The sequence below is a fragment of the Oncorhynchus masou genome, chromosome 32 (genome assembly GCF_036934945.1).
Source record: "Oncorhynchus masou masou isolate Uvic2021 chromosome 32, UVic_Omas_1.1, whole genome shotgun sequence".
In the NCBI taxonomy this organism is placed as follows: Eukaryota; Metazoa; Chordata; class Actinopteri; order Salmoniformes; family Salmonidae; genus Oncorhynchus; species Oncorhynchus masou.
The window spans coordinates 53,192,149-53,210,415 of NC_088243.1; the positions used below are offsets into that span (position 1 = coordinate 53,192,149).

At 43.5% G+C, this 18,267-nt stretch overlaps 1 protein-coding gene across 1 annotated transcript in view; it reads right to left on the reverse strand.

Moving 5' to 3' along the window:
• LOC135526196 (slit homolog 3 protein-like) overlaps positions 1 to 8,698 on the reverse strand; it is a 214,525-nt gene extending 205,827 nt beyond the window's left edge. Inside the window, exons 1-2 of the mRNA XM_064954354.1 lie at positions 8,530 to 8,698; positions 7,894 to 8,115 (exon numbers count right to left, since the gene is read on the reverse strand). Coding sequence (XP_064810426.1) covers positions 7,894 to 8,084 — 191 coding nt within the window. The 5' untranslated portion in view covers positions 8,085 to 8,115; positions 8,530 to 8,698. The remainder of the gene's footprint in view (positions 1 to 7,893; positions 8,116 to 8,529) is intronic.
• Between the last annotated feature and the right edge of the window lie 9,569 nt (positions 8,699 to 18,267).

Consider the following 18,267-nt stretch of genomic DNA (forward strand, 5'->3'; position numbering starts at 1 on the left):
TATGGATGAAAATACCCTCAAATTAGAGCTGACGGTATGCACTTTAACCCCATTGTACCATTTCAAATCCAAAGTGCTGGAGTACAGAGCCAAAACAACAACAAAAAATGTCACACTCCCAATACTTTTGTAACCTGTAACCTAGCGGTCGTGCTCACATAGTACTTCCTAATACTAACATATGCCACATCACATTTCAGACGAAGAACTGCTCTGTATTTACAAAAATAACAGATACCACTTCATCCCTGGCCTGACGATGACTCAGCCATGGAATGTTAGCGCTATTCGCTCGGTGAACAAAGATGACCAAAGAAGATGACAGCAACAATCTGTGCCATTTTCCATTGTTTATGAGGCAGCGTTAGCGAGATAGGTTACATTTCACTGGGAAGTTTGTTTTCTAAATATTTCCTTTACCGCACTGCCTGGATGAGTTCCCAGCTGAAGGACACCCACTTCAGACTATGCACAGCCGACAAAAATGATTTATATTTTTTTCTCATTGCCACTGTTTACTTTCACAATCGTTTATTTTCAAGGCCTGACAGACAGGCAGGCAGCTCGAACATCCCAGCATACCTGAGTCAGTGTTTGCAGTTTGTACCGTACATGACTCCTTAGATTACATCTGTACGGCGGACTTCAGAGGTGACAGGGCCACTTTTAACGCTTCTGTGTGAAACTCGATCTGACAGACACCGGAGCAGCCCAGGGCTTGAGGTGCAGGAGACACACAGCATATGTAAACCAAGGAAGATGGAAGAAGGCAAGGAGGAAGAGAAGAAAGCAGCCAACACACAAACAGAGGAAAAGAATGAGGTACACTGCCAGAGATTTAAACAAGCGGGGACAGTGATAAAACACACAAATAAATCACAAGATTCTCTCGTGAACGCTGTCAAAGTAAGGAGTAAGGCGAGCAGTTTAACCAGACCCCCAGTGCTCCAGTATAGTGCTATGGAGAGGGTTGTTCAAACACCATTAAACAGAAACTTCACATGTCACTGCCTGGACATCCTGCCTCTCTTTGCGAACATTACCCCCAGATCTAGACGCCACATACAGTCACATTCTGATCAACTCACAGCACAGTACAGAGAGCATGCAGTGATTCCTGGCTCCATACATTGTTTACTGGGTTGCTAGCTGCAACGTAGTGTTTGGGGCCCTTACGCAGCTTACATCACAGTGACAAAGACACCGAAACATGCAGAGAGTTATCCATATTTCTTAGATTGGGATAAACACTGTTTCACATGCAGCTAAGTTTAGCGAGAGCTGAGAATATAAATGATGGTCTGAGGGGACAAAGCAAATGGCCTTGATGTGTTGCTTTGGTGACAGAACCCCAACAACAAAAGACGGGCCTTGTTAACCTAAAATGGCCCCCAGGCTCACAGACTCCTACAGACGATTCAATCCAGTCTTGCATTAAAGCATGACACACACTTGGACGAGTTATGGACTTCTGTGTCCCTACATTTTGGACTTACCTATTCAAGGACATCATTCGTGACTTGGCCCACTTCCTCAACAATCTGCAAAAAGTTTGCTCCTTCTCTCTGCCAGTTCTGGCCTTTTAAGTGCTGGCTGAAATAAAGCATCTCCAAATATTTTCCATGCCGGGTGATTTTTTTACAAGGTGGACGGCTGATATTTCCCAGTAGGCTAACGCTAGCTGAGCCTGCTGGCAGTGCCAGCTGCTGGCTGCCTGGCAACTTCAACTCATTATCAGACAGTTCAACTGGTCAACTAATACCTTAGACACACCAGTAGGATTGTCAAACGCTTGCCTTCCGACAGTACTCAGCACCTGAACAGAGAGTCTGCCATCAATCTTTTTTTGTGTTCAAACAGCAAAGACCTTGAAGTCGTCAGCCACTCAGCCTTGTTAAAATACTCCAGACCAGAAGGTGGCAATGCATGTCCGTGTGTGTTGCTTTATGATCTAGTCAACCTTGGCTAGCTAGCTGCATTAATGTTGCTATTGTCGTAGAAAGCTCTTGTTGATACTAGCCAGATGGCCACAGCTAGATAACTACCAAGCAAGCTGTCAAAGAAACAGTTTAATTCACTCTCCATAATCGCATACAGCCCATAGATACAGCAGGGGCGGCAGGGTAGCCTAGTGGTTAGAGCGTTGGACTAGTAACCGGAAGGTTGCGAGTTCAAACCCCCGAGCTGACAAGGTACAAATCTGGCGTTCTGCCCCACTGTTCCTAGGCCATCATTGAAAATAAGAATTTGTTCTTAACTGACTTGCCTGGTTAAATAAAGGCTTGCCAACATTACCTAACCCACTGTTCCTAGGCCATCATTGAAAATACGAATTTGTTCTTAACTGACTTGCCTGGTTAAATAAAGGCTTGCTAACATTACCTAAATTGTTAGCATGATTTGTTAGCTAGCTGTTGTGCTAGCTAGGTAAAGTAAAGAGACAGATAGAACAATGAGCCATATGTTTCACTGGATGTATGAATCTGATGCATCTGGTTGGCATTTCCACTCACCTCCAATTTTATTTTACTGCTTGCCTGAGTTACTTGACGTGGAATAGAGTTCTATATAGTTAAGGCTCTATGTAGTACTGTGTGCCTCCCACTGTCTGTTCTGGACTTGAGGACTGTGACTAGACTTCTGGTTGCATGTATTGTGGGGTATGCATGGGTGTCTGACAGTGGTGGAAAAAGTTCTCACTTGTCATACTTGAGTAAAAGTATAGATACCTTAATAGAAAGTTACAGAGTAAAATACTACTTGAGTAAAAGTATTTGGCTCTAAATATACTCAAGTATCAAAAGTAAAAGTATAAATATTTTCAAATTCCTTATATTAAGCAAAGCAGACGGCACCCTTGTCTTGTTTTTAAAATGTAGGGATAGCCAGGGGCACACTCCAACACTCAGACATAATTTACAAATGTTGAATTTGTGTTTAATGAGTCCGCCAGATCAGAGGCAGTAGGGATGACCACGTGTTCTCTTGATATGTGCGTGAATTGGATCATTTTCCTATCCTGCTAAGCATTTAAACTTGTAACAAGTACTTTTGGGTGTCAAGGAAAATGTAGGTAGTAAAAAGTACATTATTTTCTTTAGGAATGTAGTGAAGTAAAAGTAAAAGTTGTCAAAAATATAAATAGTAAAGTAAAGTACAATACCACAATAAACGACTTAAGTCGGAGTGTGGTGTCAGGAAAATAACCTCACACTCAACGTCAACAGAACAAAGGAGATGACCGTGGACTTCAGGAAACAGCAGAGGGAGCATCCCCCTATCCACATCTGAGGGACAGTATTGGAGAAGGTGTAAAGTTTTAAGTTCCTTGGGGTACACATCACGGGCTAACTGAAATGATCCACCCACACAGACAGCGTGGTGAAGAAGGCTGAAGAAATTTGGCTTGTCACCAAAAACGCTCACTAACTTTTACAGATGCACAATCGAGAGCATTGGTACGGCAACTACTCCGCCCACAACCGTAAGGCTCTCCAGAGGGTAGTGAGGTCTGCACAACGCATCACCGGGGGAAAACTACCTGCCCTCCAGGACACCTACACCACACAATGTCACAGGAAGGCCAAAATGATCATCAAGGACAGCAGCCATGCGAGCAACTGCCTGTTCACCCTGCTATCATCCAGAAGGTGAGGTCAGCATAGGTGCATCAAAGCTGGGACCGAGAGACTGAAAAACAGCTTCTATCTCAAGGCCATCAGACTGTTAAACAGCCATCACTAACATTGAGTGGCTGCTGCCAATATACTGACTCAATCTCTAGCCACTTTAAAAAGGTAAAATTGGATGTAATAAATGTATCACTAGTCACTTAAACAATGCCACTTTATACAATGTTTACATACCCTACATTACTCAACTCATATGTATATACTGTACTCTATATCATCTACTGCATCATGCCTATCCCGCACGGCCATCGCTCATCCATATATTTATATGTACATATTCTTATTCATCCCTTTACACGTGTGTGTATAAGGTAGTTGTTGTGAAATTGTTAGATTACTTGTTAGATATTACTGCATGGTCGGAACTAGAAGCACAAGCATTTCGCATTAACATCTGCTAACCATGTGGATGTAACCAATACAATTTGATTTGATTTAAGTAGTACTTTAAAGTATTTCTACTTAAGTACTTTATGCCACTGGTGTCTGAGAGAGGTACTAGTAATTTAAACAGAAAGCTTGGTGCATTAAACATGCTAATACTTCTCAGAAATACAAGTAGTGATGAAGCCAATCTCTCCTCTACTTTGAGCCAGGAGATATTGACATATTATTAATGTTAGCTCTACGTGTACATTTAAGGGCCAGTCGAGCTGCCCTGTTCTGGGCCAAAGTCCCTCTTTGACCACACGACTGGGCAGTAGTCCAGGTGTGACAAAACTAGGGCCTGTAGTACCTGCCTTGTTGATAGCATTGTTAAGAAGGCAGAGCAGAGCTTTATTATGGACAGACCTTTCCCCATCTTAACTACTGTTGCATCAATATCTTTTGACCATGACAGTGTACAATCCAGGGTTACTCCAAGCAGTTTAGTCTCGTCAACTTGCTCAATTACCACATTATCCATTACAAGATTTAGTTGAGGTTTAGGGTTTTAGTGAATGGTTTGTCCCAAATACAATGCTTATCGTTTTTGTTTTTATATTTAGGACTAACTTATTTCTTGCCACTCATTCTGAAACTGACTGCAGCTCTTTGTTAAGTGTTGCAGTGATTTCACTTGCTGTGGTAGCTGACGTGTATAGTGTTCTATCTTGGGTTAGTCTTTGGTAAAGACACTGCATTTACTCTGGGCAGCCAGCTACAGACAGCTGCTTCGTGGAAACAAATCCATTGTGATTTTACTGTAATGTTACTAGCTACAGTTGCCAAAAAGCTAGCTTGGTAAATCATTTAGTGTTGTGTGCATTGTGCTGCACTTACCACTTTATTCGTTTCGCATGAAGTGTGTGCGATTGCCGTGCTCAGTTAGCTAGCTAACTAACTAACTAATAAGCTAGTGCACATCAAACCTAACAAAAAAAATATTCTTCCAGCACAAATCCCCTTAGCGAGATGTAAAATATGTAAAGACTTGCTCTAGGGGGGGGGGAAAGTATTATGCATCTTTATTATTTTAGCAAGAACAAATCTGATGAAAAGGGTGGATTACACTGGGAAAAGTGCCTTCATTTTCCCTTTTTGTTGTCACTCCTGTCGGCTCCCCCACGTGGAGGTTCATGCTCTCTGATTGGCTCAAAGTCAAGTTTTCAGCCACTGACGTGCATTGTGATTCTACAAGTAGAAACGGCATTTTCGTCTGTACCTGGTCGGTACACAGCAGGTACATCTCTTGTTATAGAAAAAGAAGGAATGGCCTCCTACGGTGATAAGTACCTATCGGCAGTCCCATCGGCACTCAGATTCTCGGTGTGTTTCATGCTTAAGACACCAATTCTAGAAGATTCACTCACTGAACGCATGTCCTATAAAATCTCACTTCAAGACAAACTCAAGTTAAGCTTAAATTCGTTCACCACCTAGGCAATGGATTTGGGATGTAGAGTCATCTAGTAACTTTGTAGTGTAGGCTACAAATGGTCTAGGATCATTTCATCCTCCCTTTGAGGTGTTGATTAGCAGTGTAATTGGGATGATGGATAGTTGAAGTGATGGTAACCGCATACTCATCGTTCTAAGCTGACAGCCTCCCATTCTCCCACCCTGAGTGGTGATGGACTGTGGGTGCGGCTGGGCTGTAGTTCATCCATCATGGGCCCAGCACCAGCAGCTTGATAAGAGCCAGGAGCAGCATGCAGTACATACTCATCAAGCGCACCAGCAGCCTACACAGTTCCACATTGTACGCAAAGTGTGAAGTCGTTGGAAAGCTGGGGAACTGTGAAAAACTCCACTGTAGAGATGATGGCATTCTTTACAAAAAAAATATGAATGAGAGAGGTAGAAAGAGAGAAAAAGAGCAAGTGAGAGGGCAAGTGAGAGAGTGTGTGTGTTTGCTTGCCAAGGAGAATGAGTGAAAAGAAAGAAAGAGGTGTGAGTAATAGAGTAATAGCACAATTTCAAAGAATAAAATAGCTGTTAAAAATCATATTAATTTATTTATGTGAAGGAAGCAGTGTTATTGGAGAAAGCAGTATCCCAACAGTGAAGTCATAGTACCCATTGCCCAGCATGGGGCAAGGGCTCAGTCATTAGAGCTAAATCAACACTCCAGGGTGTTCTGGGAAACCAAGCAGGGTGTGAATTGCACCCCAGAGTAGAAGCGCCTGTTCCACCTTGGCCACCATCGTTAAGCCCTCACAATCCTTCTGCTCAAACAAGATGCAAATGAGATAGATGTCAAGTGGTCCTGAGTAATGACAGAACAAAATTGATTGGGCTTCTACTTTGGCATTCTATAGGAGCTAGGCTGGCAATCCCCTTTGGAAAGCAGGAATGTTCAACAGACAGGTTTCCTCCTTTTATTACGTTAGCACTCAAACATCCTTCCTCAAAACAACTGTGAACAAAATATGAACATGTCTCATTGCTGCCTCCTATCAGTAACTGCAGTCAAACGTCCCATAGAACTTGACCAGCAACTAAATAAAGAAAATATATAAACTTTTTCCTAAAAGGGGACCCCCCAATCCCACTTAGTATTATAATTTATTTTCTCAGTGTAAAATGTCTTGGGATTGCTCTCCCAAATACAACAGGTCTTACGGGGTCAACTAGCCTCTGGCTAATGCGAACACTGTTTGCTTTCATACCACTTCCAAGCAAAAATGATTGTGTTTTGTTGTTTCAGTGCCTCACATGTTTTGTAACCCCCAGGTCCCTAAGCTGCTTAGTTATGCTAGATAATAGGTCCCATCTCCTAGAATCACCAGAGGTGGAAAGACTGCATTTTCAGGGATGTCGGGACCCACTTCTCCACAGGGTTGCTATTTCATGCTGTCCCCTGGTTAATTTGGCTGAGGCTGACTAGACAGGAAAGAAAGCAAAGGCTTCAGGGTAGGCTATAGCCACAGATCAGACCTGAACTGCTGGCACTCCCTAAAAGTGTCATTGCATATGACACACTTCATGAAATGACAAACCTAGGCACATATTTTTTTATTTTGACAATAAAATAGGTGACTCAATCCTTTGTTGCACAGGATGCATTGATTTCTGAGTGAAGCTGTTACTCTTACTTTCTACCCTGTTATAATCAAGTAATAAGGGTTTATTATCAACAACTGATATGAGATATTTCCCTTCCCTATTTAAATATGAGGTAAAAGTATTCATCCACATATTTCACTGTTTTATTTTGTGTTCTAGAGGTATGGGTGTTTTGAGGGGTATACCCTTGAATTCCTTCAGTCTTCATTAAGCCACGTCTGGTCTAATTGGTTCCCAATGTTACTAACTTTGACATATAGCTAACCTGTGCCTGGTTACTCATACAGGTTCCATACAGGCTCTGTTGAAATAAATAAAACGAAATGTACACAATGGCAACCGCCCTAATTAACAACATGTTTTATTGTTGTCTCTATTTTAAGATTGACATTACAAAACGATTATATGCTCATCTAAAGATTTAGCTAAACATTTCAATCCGAAGACTCGTCAGCATTTTGAGTGAAATCGATGTCTTACGCTCTCAAGATCAAACAGCTTCAGCCGAATGGGGCACGCAGGCAAGGCAGGTGCCAGATGTGGCGCATCTCCATAGCTGTATCTATCACTGTTTGAAACCACAATCAACAGGCTCTGCATCTGACTACATTAACCACTCGTACATGAACCACTCACTCATAATCACCTAGACTCTGAAAATAGAAATGGACACAAGAGCAGTGGAATGATGAAAGCTTTTCGGGTTACTTACAAACGCTCCGCGTTCCTAGGTATTCCTTTAGGCACCGTCCTGAAGCCTTGACCCTGGCAATCCACATGAGATCCAGAGCAACTGCATTTGTGAGGACATCCATTCACCGCGGCAGAGCACAGCAATCCGCACATCAGAACCCATATCCCCCAGTGATACGCCGTCCACTTCTCCTGCACAATCGGTAGCATGGTATCCACGATGGCAAACAAAAACAACAGTCTTGAAAAAAAAATAAAAAAAATAAACACTGAATAAAAATGTATATAAAAGGAGGAATCCCCCAAAAGTAGATTCAACTTTCGTATTACAGGCAATAATAACTAGTTCAATTAAAGGCTAAAAGGTCTAGAAGCTAAGAATATGAGTAGATCAAATCAGCTTCTCAAAGTTGAGTAACTTCCCAAAGAAAATCGATGCGGTGTTGGGCTCATTCAAAGTCCCACTCGTGTTCTGCTGTTTCCTCACCATTGATACAAAACTAGAAATATTAGAGAATGAAAAAATCCTCTCAATCCAATTTCAAGACACTCTTCACCCGGATTCGTGTGCAATTTTAACTAAACAAATCTTAATCGGAACGTCTCCAAATTCTCAATTAAAAAAGTAAAATTGACAACAACAAAAAATAAGTACATAAAGTAACGTTTCAGACGTGATAACAATGGCTCGGTTCTTGCGGGAACAGCAGCTAGAAAGTATCACACAGTCCCATTCCAATTGATGCCTTTTTCAAACAAGAACTCGTAATCACAAAACTTCAGCAGAGCGCATGTAGGCTGGAGTCTGCGAGAAAACTCATACCTATTTCCAACCCCCAAATCCTCCACTTCAGATTCCTACTGGTTCGCACTGCGCTGATGTCACTAAAAGCAGAAAATAAGTTATTCGTCTAACTTTGTTTTAATGGCCCTCATCTGCTCTTTACATTCAGTAAGTGAAATAATAAAGAAAAGTACATGGCATTTTGGAATAAGTTACACGCAATGAGTTTGCAATTGATGAGTTACATGGAAAACTTAAAAGAATTTTACAAGTTCAGAGTTTAGGCATTAAAACACTGATGTGTATAGAATCAGGCAATTATATTTTCCTCTATTTTACCAAGCGTGGTGGTATGATAGCCTAGTGCACAATTATAAATTAGGCTATTTGTGCCCAGAAACTGTGAATCTTGATTGATTGTTTCCAGTGTCAGGGTATTGTTCAAATTGAAGTGGACATGACAATGACAGAGGCATTTAGAATGACTTGAGTGACAAGGGCAAGGACTCGGCTTAAAAAATAGTTGTTTAGTAGGCTATATAATAGGTTGAAGGCGGCACACTGCAATAAAACAAAGATTGGTTGCCTACTTTCCCATTTTGCTGACCCATGCTTTATAAAGTAGTCTGAGCATAAAAAGCAATTTCTTCACTTACACTTATATGAAATAGTTGCACAGAGTGGCCAAGCACTCACGTTCAATAGTTACAGTTCAGAATTGAGGCACTCTTATCCAGTCTTCACTGAGCAGTCTGTTTTACTGTCATTTTGCAGTTGCAGTGCCCTCAACTGGTGAGAAATAGACCTATAATTCGATTTGAAACTAACCTTCTTTTCTCATTTGAAGTACTCTGTAAAGTGAATGGTTTCAGACAACATGTAGCTGTCAATCGCAATAATGGGCCTACTTATTGGTCTTATTGAACATTTGAAATGCTAATTTCGCTTTGTATTGGTGGTTAAAGCTGACTCAAATGTCGGATTAACTAGGTAATAGCATTTTAATATCATACCAAGTTACAAATTCAGATAAAAAAGCAGACCAAAACAGAATATAGGCAGATTTTCCTCAATACCATAGTCTTAAAACGCACCCGAGAACTCTAATTTTAGGCGGATGGGGCCAGCATCTGCATCAGACATTGGCTGTCAGACTCTTCTTCCTCTCTCTCTGTCCAATAAAGCTCCACCGATGAGACTTGTTTAACAGACTGAGCAGATTTAATCAACTGCCATCTGCCAGGATAATCCACTTACATTATTTTCAGTTAAGAGCAAATTGAGATGTAATTTATGACATTCTGGACTCCTCTCCTCTGTCTTCCCTCTGCACCCTCCCTCTCCCCTCCCCTCTCTCTCCCTCGTTCCCTTTCTCTCTCCCACACTCTCCCTCTATCTATCTTTATTATATCAAGGTGTCTGGATAAAGCAGCGGGGTCACATGTCTACCTACCCCTCTATCTGGACCCAGATGCCAGTGGTTTGCAGATGCAGCTCCATGCCTCTCAGATTGAGGTGAAGAGTTAACTTATTCTTCAGTCTGGAGACTGAGTGAGGGGCATGTGGCTAAGCTGTGAACCATGTGTGCCGAGAATTTACTGAGACACACACACGCACGCACGTGCACGCACGCACGCACGCACGCACACACACACACACACACACACACACACACACACACACACACACACACACACACACACACACACACACACACACACACACACACACACACACACACACACACACACACACCAGCGGCCACATAAATCAGGTGTGTGTCTGTGTGTTTAGGGGTGGCTGAGAGGGTTTACTGTGTACTTCACCCTTTCCCCTTTCTCATCTCAGGGATGAGGAATGTACTGTCGTCCCACCTGTGGATGAGTGTGGATAACAAGCATGGCGAGGACAGATATGCCCTACATGTGTCTCAGAGAGCTGTGGAGACCAGGAGGACCCTGGAGGACCCTGGAGGTTCAAGGCCACTTTCCTTAAGGTCAGTCAACCACTAACCAGTCCAAACTGCTGTATATCCATGCCTGCCGAAACCACAAACAGAGTTTGGGCTCCCTTGAAGGTGTGGTGTGCCTGTATGTGTGTATTAGTGAGAGAGAAAGAGAGAGAGAGAGAGAGAGAGGGGGGGCAGGCAGAGGGGGAGGATGGGGACAGGGAGAGAGAGAGAGAGAGAGAAAGAGAGAGAGACAGAGAGAGAGAGAGAGATGGAGGGAGAGGATAGAGTGAGGGAGAGAGGGTGTGTGTGAAAGAGAGATATCAATTTAAAGTGAAAGTGAATGTCGGAGGTGAGGTTGCAGAGTACTGATGATCCAGGGTGTTAAACCATACAGGTGTGATTTATGTTGATCACATACAGTACATACCCAACTTAATGCTTCCCAGGAAACGCATGGACAGTGTATAGGAGAAACTTGGCATGGGAGATCAGTTCGCAGAGCAGAGTCCCACAGCAGTATGGGCCAGCCAAAGACCTGTCTGAGGAAAATAGACATTAGCGTGCCATTAGACATGAGAGATCCTTTTAATGGATGTCTTTAACAGAAAGAGAAATCCAAACTTTCCACCAATTACGTCAATTTCTCTGCCCATCTCAGAGCTATAGGTGCAGGGGGGAAACCCAGAGCAAGGGAAAGGCAATGTATATGGATTTCCTCTCAATGCTTGTATTCACTCACTCTGTCAGTAGGGTTGAATTGCATCATGTTATTCTGGGTTTTGGTTTTGTAAAATAGAGGACAGCTGTAGATCTTTAAAAACAGTCTCCCACTCCTACCAAGCTGTAAAACGCATCACCTGGTTCACTAAGAAAATACCACATTACATTTTATGTCAACCTGACAGTTGCTATCAAGGTTCTCAGAGATAACTTGTTTTCTTTTTTTATCAACTCTACAGCTGTTAACCCTCACTTCCAATTTGTTCCCATGGACTTACCATGAGTATAAGAAAAACAAAACAATAGGAAGTAGCTTGCTCTCCCCAGTCCCCCAGACCTCCTGAGAGTTTCTCAGCTTGCATTGTTGTCTGGCACCTCTGTTTGCTCGCAGTGTGAGATAGCGAGAGTGGGGAGGGGGGCAGGAGCCTGCCCGTGTGGTGGCCAGCCGGCAGAGCGCTGGCCGGTCAACGGGACAGCCTTCCTGTGTGAGACAGCGCTTGTGTCAGTCCCAGTCCCAGTGCCATGTGTGCCCAGTTAAGCGGCCAGCCCCCAGTCCCCAGCGCCACAGAGAGGCGCTAATTACATCCACATTGTCTCAACTCGTAAAGGGAGAGGAGGACATAGGGCATGGAGGAAGGGAGAAATACAGCACAGCACAAGTCTGTGGTGAGGCGTTAGGGAAACCACCAGCACCAGCCAACTCTCCCTACTCCATGCCTCCATTCCCTAAAAGCACCCCCAGGCCCATACTGTCAGGTCTCCATCAGGTACATTGCAGCACAGGCCCCCCAATTCCCCCAAAATCCTCTGTTCTTATGCTTAACACAGACATTCAGAGAACAAGGAGACTGACAGATCTTTGTGGGATTGCTAGAGAGAGAGAAAAAAAGAACAAAAATACTTTCTGACTTCTGTCTTCCTTGGTGGCGAACACCAGATGTTGCCACAACCAGCCCCCTTTTCATATTTATTTGTATGCTATTCAACAAGCTGTCCTCATCCCCGGGAGAGTTGTTGCATGTCGGAGCCCTCCAGACATTGTAGATTATGCACAACCTGAAGCTGTTTCATTCACAGGCCTCACCTTTGACCCTGCTCTGATGTTGAGGCACGCTCCGTTTGATGTCCCAAGCGCGGCAGCGCCGGACATTTGGTTGGGCTCTATTAGTGATTTCACCCTCTTGCTCTCTGAAAGCCATGTTAATCATGAGCTGAGTAATGGTGTTTTTCTCTCCTTTATGTTTTGGCTCTGCAGTGAACATTTGTTTTGGCTTTGACCTACATTGTGCAAACCTTTACAATGGTAATAGTCCTGCTCTGGAAAATAGTAATCACAGGAATAGCAGACCCGTACCAGAAATAGAGAACCTTCTGGTTGCTTGTTGTAGGAAGTTCACAATTAGATGGACACATCGCTGCAGTCAGGAGGTTATGTGTTGAGGGAGCGGGCGTATGATTGGTCTTTTGGGGATAAGGAGGTAGGTGGGGGACGGGGGGGTTTGAGTGGGGGCTATCTGGTGCCCTTCCGCTCCCCACGCCTCTATCAGGATTAGCCTTTAAACAATTCCACATGTGGGTCCGTCTAACTAACCCTGACGTTGCAATGTTAGAATGATTTTTTTCTCTCTCCTGTGTAATGCTGGATGATTGATGATCCAATTTACTTGGGAGCTATCATAGACATAAACACAGAGGGTCAGGGCTGGCTGGACCATCGGCCACTCGTTTTTCTCTTTCTCCTTTTCCATGTGTAGCACTTTCATTATAATATAGAGAACATGAACTATAGAGGGTGATGCTGGTATGGAGTCAGTGTTCTACAGCTCTGCTATGGACTTTCAAGTTTCCCCTCTGACCTCTGTGGAGGTGACATAAACCCAGAGAGCCAAGGGATGGATCTGTTCGCTCTGTTCTATAATCTAGGGGAGCTCCTATACCCCTTCTGATTGGCCGATAAGCAGGCTGTTACTATGAAAGTTGAGCTGAGAGGGGGAGGAGTGACGACTGACGCGTTCGTACAGTCAGGGAGAAAACAGTGATTTCACACGGCAACCCCTTGCACCTTTTTCGCCGCCCTAACCTTCAAAGAACCCAAAACAAAACTTCTAAATTGAAATCATATTTCACAGCAACCCTCCTAACTTGCCACGGCTCATAGACTAGTATAAACATAGAGCTGGGCCGTTACTAATTGTTCCAAGTCCCCTGACCAGCCTTGCAGCCCATGGCTTCGTTTACGGTTCAGTAATAATCTGTAATTAACACTAACCTCTGAGATCAGACCCCCTGATTGAGGGCAGCACATGTGAGCCATCTGCATTGCCCCCCAACGCTAGTGCTGTCTGTGTAGCGCGGTCAGGCAGCAGTCAGCAGAGAGACCCACAGCTCAGAGGAATTTACACACGGATGTCCTACTAGCATTTATCTTTGGTCTCTGCAGGGAAAACGTCCGGAGACTGACATGCTGTTTCTAAAGTGCCTTTTTGAATGTAAGCAGCCATTAGCAAGTAGTTGGCTAATGTACAACAGAGGTTTCAGTCAGGTTTCAGAGAAGGCTACACGAGATGAGTCTGTCAACACGTTGGATTATCTCCACGTCTTTAGGGCACCAGTATCAATAACAGTATACCCAAGCTAAACCTCCATTGACATTGGGAGTCTATCAGTCACCCCTCTGCACTGAGATTATTATTAATTGTCAGATCTTAGCTAAATCTTTCACTTTTCCTTTGGCTAGCGTCAGTGTTCCCCTTCAGTTTGTTCCTCCAGGGGGCTAACTGTGAGCCAAATTAAATCCAAAAGCACTCTCTGAGGGTTTCACAGATTTGAATCAAAAGAACTTGAAGTTTTCAGAGAATGCTGAGGCCAGAGCCGGCGATTGAATAGCAGCAAGAGTTCAAAACCTCTGCAAGGCATTTTAATGAACCGAACCTGACAAAGTGATTTTTGTCCTTCAGAGAATGGCGAAGGGGGCAGAGGGGAAGGGGCGAGCTTTGAGTAGTGGGCTAAGGTTGGGTTGGGAAAGCCGTGGAGTTCAGAGCGGGTGAAGTCACACGAAGACTCAACAAGCTTGAACAATGACCTCTTTTTCTCCCCAAGACTTTTGTCAACATGAGAAAATTGGAAATACACCACATTATGAGGAGGACCTTGGAAGGTGAAGGTCGAATGCCAAGCCGCTCTCCCATTGACGGGGAGAATTTAGCAGCTGTGGTGCTGTTTGCTTTGAAAGGTTTGAAAATGCCTAGAATGGCAGTGGCCCAAGGAAAACAATGTTCCATGCCGACTGGTAGTGGGAACCCTATCACTCAGCAAGCAAGTGGGCCGTGGTCTAACACGGACACCAGGGCTCTCACTAAACCAGGGCTGATATTATGTTTACTGCAGCTCAACTGTACAAAGAGGGAAATGGAGGACAGGAAAGAGCAAACGCCACTCTGTGTGGTGAACGTAATGAAAAGGGAGGGGATTCCAGTCTATAAAAAACCCAATTGTGCTTCTTTACGGGACGAGGAATCAGTCTTGAAGGTGATTAAACTAGATCTGGATGGCCTACTTCAAGATGCTGTAATACACAGCAAGTTGGCCAGTGTTGCCTAGTGTTGATATTTAAGTGTAACATTTCTAGTGTTCAGGTGTAAAACTATCTCTGTTAGTGTTAAATTAACACTTGTGTCACGCCTTGGTCTTAGTATTTTGTGTTTTAGTTAATTAGTTGGTCAGGCCAAGGTGTGACATGGGTTTATGTTTGTTGTATTTCTTAGTGGGTTTTTATAGTTATTGGGATTGTGGCTGATTAGGGGTGTGTGTTGTATAGGTTTGGCTGCCTGAGGCGGTTCTCAATCAGTCAGGTGATTCTCGTTCTCTGATTGGGAACCGTATTTAGGTAGCCTGGGTTTCACTTTGTATTTCGTGGGTGATTGTTCCTGTCTCTGTGTTAGTGTCCACCAGACAGGCTGTATAGGTTTTTTCACGTTCCGTTTGTTTTTTTTATTTATTTATAAGTTATTTCGTGTATCGTCATTTGTTCCATTAAAAACATGAGTAACCAACACGCTGCATTTCGGTCCGACTCTCTTTCGACAAACGAAGAACGTCGTTACAACTTGTTTGTTATAAAATAAGTGTTGGTCTTAATAACAAGTGTTAAACCAAAACTATCATTATCATATTATTTTTTGATTTGTTTGTTTCAATATCTATGTTTTTGCTTGTACATCGACTGATTAAAATCCTACGCTACTAAAATATAAATAACATACATTTTTCTAAAGTAATCTAATCTGTTCCTTGGACTTATTGCACCCATTACTGAAATGGTTGTTCCAGTTTAGAGGGTTTAGGTAGTCTCATATCTTAGTCTTCCCAACACAGCAGTCATTCTGAATGTAGGTTGCGGGTGATTAAAAATCAAAATATTAGAAATATCTACTCTGGCTGGATTCCAATAGGAATTACACATCACTTTGCAAGCCAAAATAATGTGACTTGCAGGCCTGCTGTGGCATTTAAAAAAGAACTGTAATCATAACCTATTTGCTTAAGATCTCACTTAGTGAAGGCACAGGACGGAAAATGGATGAATACAACAACCATGTATATGTCACTAACAAATGCATTCATGGGTGGTAACTCTACAAGTCACTCGAAAGGCAAGGCACTCTGGGAAATATGCAGATAAGGCTGGACACTAAGCAGTGTGTTAATTTAACACTGAAAAGTGTGGACCTGTATTGGCACTGGGCCAGTGTTAAATCAACACTGAGAGTGCTACATTTAACACTGGATAATTTGCTGTGTAGATCTCAGCACTTTTGCAACAACTTTTCTTTGGAAATTCTAATGACGATTACTGTCAAGAGCAGTGGTTTAACAATGGTGCTAGTGTTAAATGACATATGTGGAAACAGGAATTTGACAGGATTCCATGTGACGTTTTAAAGCGCCAACTCTCTGTGGGTGCTCCAAGTGTGGCCTATAAAACGAGACCCACTGGCCCACTGGGCTATATGGTTTCCATTAATGTTGGTGTGATAGGCTGGTCTGATTTCATAAATGTGTTCCACCTGCCCAAATATAGTAGTTGAGAGCTATACTTTGCTACTGGCTGAGGGAAGTGGTTACATTGGGTCTCAAGAAGCTGTCTGTTTCGGCGTCAGAATTAAGAATTGTGTGATATGGGAGGTATTCTAGTCTAGATGCTTTGGGGGAAAAAAATAAGTAAAGGAAACTATTATCTATGGCGACCTCAGCTTGTGGGGACACATTGCCATTGTTTCACCCAACACTTTGTGAAGAGGACCATTTTCCACTGCCAGATCCACTCCTGCTCCCCAACCACCAGAGCGATCACAAAACTACCACAATGGATTTGAATGATTTATTAGAAAAGGGATTTCTTCTGGGTTAGTTCCTGGAAGTGCTGTTATGTGTATTCAAGTTGGACTGATGTTGGAGAACATGGGAGCTCTTTCAGATTTGTGCGGGAGAGAAGGAGGAAGGGAGAAGGAGATGCAGGAGTAAGGACCAGACCTAAGACAGCCAACCAGCCCGTCAGCCAGAACTTTACAGCGTTGAGGCCGTGGTCTGTTGTGTCAGGTCTATCAGGCTGGCTGCGGGTGATGTCTGGGGGGTGACAGCATGAGTGTGGCGGGGCAGCTGACTCTGGAAACTCTGGCTCTGGAGACTCAGGAGACTCTAATAACATGTTTCCACGTGTCACTTCAGTGGAGGTGAGACAAGGGCCAGCGCAGTGCAGAGGAGCCATTTCCATGTTTGTGCTTGCCAGCTTGGGTTAGACCCTCAGGAGTCTGAGCAAGGCTGGTTGGGTGTTTTAGCCTAACCTACTCCCCCAATTTAGCTACCAGAGCAGAATCGGGTGGACAATCTAACTGTCAGTCAGAAGGGCCTGAAATAACAGCCCCTCTGGACCCCTCCTCCCTCTGCTGTGGCTGATGGCCGGGAAAGGCTTATCCTCCACTGCCCAGCATTGTGTGGCTGTTGACAGAGGCTTGTAGTTACTGCGGGCTCAGTCTGTACTCACACTGGACTAACACATTAGCAAGGGAGGGGTGAGAGAGATCAGATCACACATGGTGCTTTTGGCATCGTGGGCTGCTGTTAAAGACTGCAAAATATCTCGTGATGTGAGTTATGTTATCGTGAGTTTGTGTGACATTGTGGCTTTGAGGAGTTTGCGATGATGAGCCATTACTCAGATATGCACAGCTTGTAACGTTGGGACAGTTGTGATAATCCTTATCTGTTCATCTCTACTTGACCTTTAGCCCAGCGGTGAGCACAAAGGACTTAACACCCACCCGGACTCTTGTAACCCTGAGAGGTTATAGTGTTATAATGGAGTCTTAACATGTTACAGTATACCGGTCCCTGTTATGAGTAATACGGCGTTTTCCTCCTGTGTGTGGATTAGTTGACGCTTTATCACTCTCTACTTCGACGATACGGTCCTACTGATGGGAACCTGCCTTGACATTGCCTTTGCTTTTACTGTGTCTTGCCTTCTTTTTAGGCCTGAATGATAGAGGATGTGTCGTTATGTGTAACTCGGAGCTATCCGAATACAACGTTATAGCTCATTCGTCCCAGACTGCCAATCCTTCTACCTGACCCTGCTGTGATGTGGAAAGTGAATAATATAAAGAATAGTAACACTTTGTTTTGGATCTTTCATCATTCTTCATGCATTGGGTCGCTTATATACAGTGATACACACTTAAAATGGGTCATCGGCAAGTGGTACATCCATTTTTGGACTTTTAAATGAATGATAAACACCCATATTTTTACCAAAATATTGGCAAGGGTGACTGCTTCGCTGTTGTTTGAATTGATTATTGCCCTTTTCACAAAGCAGGCAGAGAATCTCTGCAGGTATGAGTTACTGCAGTAAGCTGCTACAGTGTGCTGAAGTACCC